The sequence below is a fragment of the Linepithema humile genome, chromosome 2, assembly GCF_040581485.1.
Source record: "Linepithema humile isolate Giens D197 chromosome 2, Lhum_UNIL_v1.0, whole genome shotgun sequence".
Classification (NCBI taxonomy): Eukaryota; Metazoa; Arthropoda; class Insecta; order Hymenoptera; family Formicidae; genus Linepithema; species Linepithema humile.
The window spans coordinates 13,783,919-13,792,432 of NC_090129.1; the positions used below are offsets into that span (position 1 = coordinate 13,783,919).

General features: G+C 30.7%; 1 protein-coding gene across 5 annotated transcripts; it reads left to right on the forward strand.

Annotated features, from left to right (window-relative positions):
- Positions 1-50: 50 nt before the first annotated feature.
- Serinc (serine incorporator TMS1) lies at positions 51-7,658 on the forward strand. 5 transcript variants are annotated; one of them, XM_012371877.2, is made up of 11 exons: positions 51-402; positions 937-1,101; positions 1,161-1,345; positions 1,427-1,636; positions 1,728-1,812; positions 1,911-2,094; positions 2,180-2,365; positions 2,924-2,962; positions 5,195-5,357; positions 5,437-5,620; positions 6,577-7,658. In XM_012371877.2, exons 1-10 carry the CDS (start codon positions 376-378, stop codon positions 5,573-5,575), a joined length of 1,383 nt encoding a protein of 460 aa, XP_012227300.1. In that variant the 5' UTR covers positions 51-375; the 3' UTR covers positions 5,576-5,620; positions 6,577-7,658. The 5 variants fall into 5 exon arrangements, with proteins under 5 accessions (XP_012227300.1, XP_067205911.1, XP_012227301.1 ...); XM_067349810.1 differs by having other exon boundaries at positions 5,437-7,658; XM_012371878.2 differs by having other exon boundaries at positions 53-402; positions 5,207-5,357; positions 5,437-7,658.
- The last annotated feature ends 856 nt before the right edge of the window (positions 7,659-8,514 follow it).

The window sequence follows — 8,514 nt, forward strand, 5'->3', positions numbered from 1 at the left end:
AGCTAAAAAGAACAAACTTATTGTGTGATATTCAGTGTGTGGACTTGCGGAGCCCTGTAATCGAAATAGCATCACTGGGTATCACCCTACTTCGGAAGGACTCCTCTCAGGCTTCTTTGTACATGACAGTTGAATTCGCCATTAGCGTGTGAAGTGTGTTATGAAGCGATAAGTGACGTCGCAGTCAGCTGATCGTGCGAAGTTGCCTGCGAATGGCAGTCAGTCCTCTTTTGTCGTAGAACAACTTTCTCGTAGCAATTTTCATTAGTGTTTCTTGCACGGCAAGGTTTTGTTTCAGTTTTCTCGTCGAAATCTTTATTTAGTTTTTCCCGAAGCACTTTTCCACGATTGCTTGTGTGACGAAAAAATCTCGTCATGGGGCTCGTTTGCTCAACAGCTCAAGTAAGATGATTCAGACACTATATTCGATTCATTCTTTTTATATAGATATTTCTCCGTCTCTCGCTGAAAAGAACTACGCATTTTTTAAGATTACTAATAGTTGATCATAATTACACCATGATTGCAGCTGTGTTCCATTATTGATTTCAGAAATAGTCACTAGTTATTTTCGTTTTATTGCGCGTTTTCTATGAATAAAGAAGCCTTATATTTAATCCTTTTCTTAGAATATGTTTAAGCAAATTTTAATTTTACGTTACTACATATGATAAAAAATTGTACGGATTAACAAATTATCAAATATCTATAACATCAACATTAATTAAACTAACATCAATTCATTAATTGTATGTGTATATATTAGAAATCGAAGGATGTGCAAATACTATTTAAAAAATTTTTTTAGTATAATGGAAATAATATAATATAAAAATAAATAACATATTTGGAATGTTTATTATTGTATATTTTTGTTTTACTTATTTATAAATTTCATGAAATTTGCGTACTACATATAATATTTTTTTTTATCAGCTTGCGTGTTTATGCGGAAGCACAGCTTGTAGCTTCTGTTGCTCTCAATGTCCATCATGCAGGAACAGTACAAGTACTCGCATCATGTATGCGTTGCTTTTGTTGTTGGGAACTATTGCAGCCTGTATTACTTTAGCTCCTGGTCTTCAGAATGCTCTTAAAAAGGTAATGTTAAAAATAATCTTAGTAATTATAATCATATTAATATTCTCATATTTGAACAGGTTCCATTCTGTGCAAATAGTTCCAATTATGTTCCATCAGATTTTACCTTTGATTGTGACTCTGCAGTTGGTTACTTAGCAGTCTACAGAATATGTTTCATTCTCTCTTTGTACTTTTTCTTGATGTCTGTAATAATGATCAGAGTTAAAAGTTCACGAGATCCGCGAGCAGCCATACAAAATGGGTAAGTTAAATTATCATATTAGGGATAGCTCAATCTAATCAATCATTAATTAAAATTATTACATTTACATAAAATTTTCAGATTCTGGGCAATCAAGTATCTTTTGATAATTGGAGGAATTGTTGGTGCTTTCTTTATTCCGGAAGGGTCGTTTGGACCTACTTGGATGTATTTTGGGATGTTAGGAGGTTTACTTTTTATAATTATTCAATTAATTCTCATTGTTGATTTTGCTCATTCTTGGGCTGATGCATGGGTAGGAAATTATGAAGAAACTGAATCAAAAGGATGGTAAGAATTCTTTTTATTATAACGCAAATATGATTATGCATTAGATTATGTTGTTTGATTATCTTGTTATTGATACATGAAATATTTGTAGGTATTTTGCACTGCTGGCTACAACTCTCTTGAATTATAGTATTTCTATTGCTGGAGCGGTATTACTTTATATATATTATACACATGTAAGACAACTAATTATATTTATTATTATCTTTATAATAGATTTACATACATTTGCTTTAACATAAAATTTAACTATTTATTTGTTTTTTGATTATAGGCAAATACATGTGCTCTCAACAAATTTTTCATTTCATTTAATTTGATTTTGTGCGTCATCACTAGTATTATATCAGTTTTACCAACTGTACAAGAACATCAACCAAGATCTGGGCTTCTTCAGTCTTCCGTAGTAACATTATATGTGCTATACTTAACATGGAGTGGTATATCAAATAGTCCAGGTAGATATATTCAAGAAGATAAATTATTAAGTTATAATGATATAATGTTTCATATTTTTTTAACTGTTATTTCTTTAACTTATAGATCACGAGTGTAATCCTGGCATGCTTGGTATACTTTCTCGTAAAGATCATGTCGCATTTGATAAAGAAAGTATTATTGGACTTATAATCTGGTTTAGTTGCGTTCTATACAGCTCTTTGCGTACAGCATCTAAATCATCGAAAATTACAATGTCTGAAAATATATTGGTTCAGGACAATGGAGCTGGTAAATATAAATTTAATAATAATACATATCTGCGTACTGCATGATTTACACATTTTTGGAACCGTATTTTTTTGAATATTTTAGTTTATAGGATTATTTTTTGTGTCTATTGATATCAGTACTTTTTTATGTTGTCCATATACATATACAGGGATGTTCCATAATTTGCGAATCAAGATGTAGCATAAAAATTCTCAAAATAAAAATAAAAAAGTGTTTTACTATTTTTTAAACCAAGTAACAATTTTTGAAATATAAGAGTTTAAACATTGGCCAATTAAGCTCTATGGTTAAGTGGTTGTTTATTCTTAAATCACATCAATACTGTCATATAATACAGGGAACAAGCTGTTTAACTATACAGTCTGATTGGTCAGTTTTAAATCTTCATATTTCAAATACTGTTGCTTGGATTGGAAAATCGTAGAATTTTTTAATTTTGTTTTTTGAGAACTTTAATGCTATAACATCTTGATTTGTGAATTATATACGGGACACTTTGTATATTTAATCTGATAAAAAATAGGGTGGTTTTATTAAATATGAATTTTTCTATAGTCAAGAATGCAGGAGAGCAGTCTCTTATCAGCAATGAAGGTAGGCACACACTATATGAGTAAAATTCATCTTAATCATAAACTCTCGATTATTTACATTTATCAAGTTAAGAAATATTTATTTATTAAATAGATTCTGTTAAATAGATCTATTATCATCTATTACAGTGCTCGGAATTAGTCTGAACATTTCAGTCGATTTCCGTGGTATACGCCTCCTTTCCTCTCCTTACCGCGCGCGCCGCAGCCGCTAGGGCCAGCGCCGCCGAGCGTTAGGAGCGGCACTATCTGATTAGGTTCTATGAGTAGGTTCTTCTCCCTATTTATTAAAATTTAAAAAAATTTATTAAAATTTATTAAAAATAAATTTTTTTTTTAAATTTATTAAGTGGAAATATTTCAATAGATTTCTACGTCACCCATAAGGTACTAATACTGACACGTTTTTCAAAAAGTGGTTTCTATCTACATTATTGCATCAATTGTTCATTCTCATAAAAGGCCAAGAAAATCTAATTAAGAAAATTTCTTTTATATATATTTTTTTTTAAATTAAGAATTTATTTTTATCTTTAGTGGAATAGATCTACGGGGGAAACCACTTAAAAAAAAACGCGTCAGCATTAGTATCTCATGGGTGACGTGGAAATCTATTGAAATATTTCCACTTAATAAATTTAAAAATAAAAAATTTATTTTTAATAAATTTTAATACATTTTTTAAAATTTTAATAAATAGGGAGAAGAACCCACTCATAATCAGATAGTGTCGCTCTTAACGCTCGGCAGCGCTGGCCCTAGCGGCTGCGGCGCGCGCGGTAAGGAGAGGAAAGGAGGCGTATACCACGGAAATCGGCTGAAATGTTCAGACTAATTCCGAGCACTGATCTATTAAATAGATTCTATTTGTATATTTATGCAAATTTATTAATTAATTTAAAACTCACAATAGAAATTTATTTTATATTTATAATTATGTAATATCCAATAGATTTACTTAGTAGTTAGTGTGTGTTTGCCTTTATTTTTTTTTGCTTATATTACATTTGTTGTGTTGAATTGTTTTTATTTTTCATTGTTAAATATTAAAACAATTTTTTTATTTACATTGTATGTGTAAATATAGTTTTTATAATAACTAAGATGTTATTTTTACAATATTAAAATTAAATATTGGATGGTACAAATAAATTATCATACTTATTATTTCATATACTAGGTGCGCAATTAAGTTTCCGGGTTTTTTTTTATCAATGCAAAATGGAAAATTTCAAGAGAAATACAAAAAACGGTTTATTCAAAGTATCGTCCCTCGCTAGCTACACATTTTTGCCATCTCTCTGGCAATACATGAATACCGCGACGATAAAACGACGCGTCTTTGCATCGAAACCATTTATCCAATCAGTTTTGCACTTCTTCGAAATTGGCCAAGTGTAGACCAGCTAAGCCATGTGCCATCGACCGGAACAAGTGATAATTGGAAGGGGCCAGGTCTGGTGAATACAGCGGGTGCGGTAGCAGATCCCATTTCAGCGTTTTGATGGTGTCCTGGACGATGGAAGTGCGATGGCACGGAACGTTGTCGTGCTGCAATATCACTCGTTCGTGTCTCGTGTCCCATTCTGGCCGTTTTTCGAGCAATGCATGGTTCAAATTTATCAGTTGTTGTTGTCTTGTGTTTGCGTATCATTTTCATCCAATAACGCTTGCAGATCGGCGTCCTCAAATGTTTTTGGTCTTCCGGAGCGCTCCTTGTCCTCAGTGTCGAAATCGCCATTTCTAAAGCGTTTAAACCAATCTTCACAAGTAGTTTTCGATTGTGCATGTTCGCCGTAGGCTTTCTCAAGCAAACGGCGTGCTTCAGCTGCATTTTCTTTCAAGTTGAAGCAGAAAAGCAAAGCTTCCCGCAAATGCTGTTTATTTGGCACAAAACTCGACATCTTTATTGTTAGAAAAAATATTTTTGCGTTGCAATATGTGTTGGTATTATGACTGGTTATTGTTGACAGATGTCCAAGTTAATAAAAAAACACAACTTTAGACATGTATATCGACTACATGTATCGTTAGCGCCATTCATGTGTGAAACCCGGAAACTTAGTTGCGCACCTAGTATAATAAAATTCTGAATAAAATGTATACATCTATATATGCACTTCACAGTAAATTATTGTTAAGAGACACACGAGTAGAAAACAATATTTGCTTAACTCTTTTATTTGCATTTTAGTAGTTTTTTTTTGTTATTTCTTTTCCTGAACGTAACTAGATTATACTACAGTAGAAGGACGCAATCCTGATGCAGAGAATGGAAGTGATGCCAAAGTTTGGGATAATGAGGAAGACAAAGTGGCATACAATTGGAGTTTTTTCCATCTCATGTTTGCTCTCGCTACTTTATATGTTATGATGACTCTTACAAACTGGTATAAGTGCGTATCTATACTATGCTGTTAATTTATACTACGCGCATTATCTCAAGATTCATTATTTGTGTTAATATTTTTATAGGCCAAACTCTTCTTTGGAAACCTTAAACGCAAATGCTGCTTCAATGTGGGTAAAGATCCTTTCTTCATGGATGTGTTTGGGTCTTTATGTATGGTCATTAGTAGCACCTGCTGTTTTCCCGAATAGGGATTTCTCTTAAATAAGTGGATTTACTGTAAAATATCCAACAATCTATGTGAAACAGGTATTTATCATACGATGTCATAATGTAAAATTATGGAAAAGATAAACAAATCTATATCTATATTATACTACGTATAATTATATGTATAAAATTATACAACAATACGATACCAAAAACACGTGTTAGTATGCTTCTCTAGTATGAAGTTTATGATTATTTCAGCATTTATTTGATTTTTGTACTATGCAGAATGTTGCATGTAATTCCAATAATATTACTGTGTACCACTGGTGCATTTACATACCCACATATAATATATATATGTATATTCATGATAACGCTCGTGTGCGGGTAGAGTGCGGTAAACTGAACAGAAAAGTCTTTTACTGTTTTGCAATTTTTGCAATAATAATTATAATTGAGATATTAATTAAAAAGAATTGACAAGTGATAGCGCAGCTAGATCGTGGGCTGTAAAATCTAGGTGGATCAGCAGTGTGTCGCATAACGAAAAATAACAGCGGTACAGAGATCCAGCCTCATGCGTCGTTTTTGCTTCCTGCTCGTGTATTTTTCGAACTTTGCATTATCAGAATTATAACAAAAATTAAGTCGGTTTTGGAAACTATAACTGTAACTGTAACTTTTGTTGCATGAAGTTTTTTATAGTTTCTAAAAGTTTCCACTTAATTTTTTTGTTATAATTTTGACGGTGTGCACTTTGAAAATATACACCACTAATATTAGCAAAGTTTGATATTTTTTTTATAAACGTTTATTTAATGATAAAAATATTTCTGATTGTCTTTAGTTTATATGTAAATAAAACTACAAAATGTCTTCTGTTAGAATATATTATACTTTTCTTATTCTCTGTGCGTTTAAAAATGACAGCTTATTAGTTATAAGTTTCAGCAACTTCTCTTGGAACACCCTATATAAGAATTGCAATTTATTGATTTACACTTATTGATTTTTTCCCTTTTAATTGTATTTTCTCATATTTTTATTTTCAGCTAAGACAACCCCAATAGAATTTTGTTGTAATATCAGTCTATTGTCGAACATACGTAACTACAACTATAAAAGAAGTTAATTGGAACCAGTATCATTCAATATGTAAGACAGTTGTCATATATGTTATTTGCATTTCATTCTATGACATATATATAGAAATTATTTTTTGAAATCATTTCTCTTATATTTAACATACATGTATTTGGTATAAAAGTATGAATACACTCTCTCTTTAGAACATTTAAATAATTCAAATTATTATTTTCTGCATTTATCTATTCTTAAAACAATAAAAGAAAGATTCATATATAGATATACTTCACTTTTATAGATATAGCTATGTAAAATATACTTAAGTTGTAATAGTCATGGGCAAGTATAAAGTAATTGTAATATTAACTAAAAATGCATTTGATTTATTGGAAAAGACGTTACAGTAATTACATTATTTACATGTGACGAATGTTATGTACCGCAAGATTATGTTTTCCAGCGGCGCTCGAAACATACAGAATGTCCTCTAATTCGCGAATAAAAATATTATAACATGAAAGTTTATTCTCAAAAAACAAAATAAAACAGTTCTTTATGATTCTTCAATCCAAGAAATAGTTTTTAAAATATATTAAAACTGGTCAATATTAGACTGTACAGTTAAACAGTCGTTTATTCCTTAAATTGTGCGTATGACAGTATTAGTGACTCACGGATAAGCGACCGCTTAACCATAGAGCTTGATTGCCCAATTTTAAACACTTATATTTCAAATATTGTTGCTTGGATTGAAAAGTCATAAAGAACTTTTTTATTTCGTTTTTGAAGAACTTTCATGTTATAATGTTTTGATGTGCAAATTACGGGACACCTTGTATATTATGAAAAATTTTAATATATTTAAGTTCTACCATGTATTTATGTACATTTTATTGTGATATAATCAAAACATATGTCTTTTATTCTTTATGCCCTGTGCGATAGCTGACAATTATATTCAGAGAGATTATATGTAAGTTGTATTTCTTGAACGATGTAATACATAAAAATTAAGAACAAAATAAAACAATTATGTGTGAAAAGTGTATTTAATATTGTTGATAATGATTACATTACATTGTTCGAAGCTTCTTGAGCGAAATACTCAAAAGACATTTGTATATATTTTAATTTTATAAAATATGCTAAGTGTAAGATGCTATTATGTTATGTAAGATGTTATTATGCTATTGTGCATATCTTACTTCTCTCATCGTTGGCTGTGTAGTAAAATATACTACTCAATTTGATTGATTAAGTATTGAACGTACTATGTATTTATATTCCAAATTACACAGGCCTGCGCGATGAGGGTGTTAAAAGTTGTTTGAGAATTATAGATGGTTTTGAAAGCATAGGAGTATAGCCCTTTAATAGACTGAAGGAATTGGGCACTAGTACAGGTAAAAATTGAATATATTTCAAACAGTTTTGGAATTTCTGATTTTAAATCTGGTGTTAAATTTACGAAATCCAAAATGGCAGATCCAATAGGACAGACCCCTTTTAAATTTTAGATAATTATCTAAAATTTTAAAAGTTCATAACTTCTAACTGGTATATCTCGGCGAGAAAATCGCACGTTGGCAAATAAAAATTGATTGATTGAAGAAGAAGGATACTATAGTATTATATGAAGCCATCGGTTAAAATATAGGAAATAATTTGCTTTCTCTGTAATACTTTCATAAATATAGCCAAAATCGTCATTTTTGGACCATTTTACTTCATTTACTTCAAACCTGACGTGATAGACAATTTCTGCGGCCAGATTCATATTCAGCGCAAAAAATTACATAGGAAACCACCTATAATTCTCAAATAACGAAACCTCGCAGATCTGTGTTATTTATTTATACATTAATTACATTTTTATTTGATTTATCTGCACAAAAACTTGTGCG

Bases quoted from the DNA above. Each gene is read 5' to 3' on its own strand.
- Serinc (XM_067349810.1), top strand. From the start codon at position 376: ATGGGGCTCGTTTGCTCAACAGCTCAA. The intron at 1,637-1,727 runs GTAAGAATTCTT...AAATATTTGTAG, and splicing joins GAAACTGAATCAAAAGGATG to GTATTTTGCACTGCTGGCTA. The intron at 5,358-5,436 runs GTGCGTATCTAT...ATATTTTTATAG, and splicing joins ACTCTTACAAACTGGTATAA to GCCAAACTCTTCTTTGGAAA.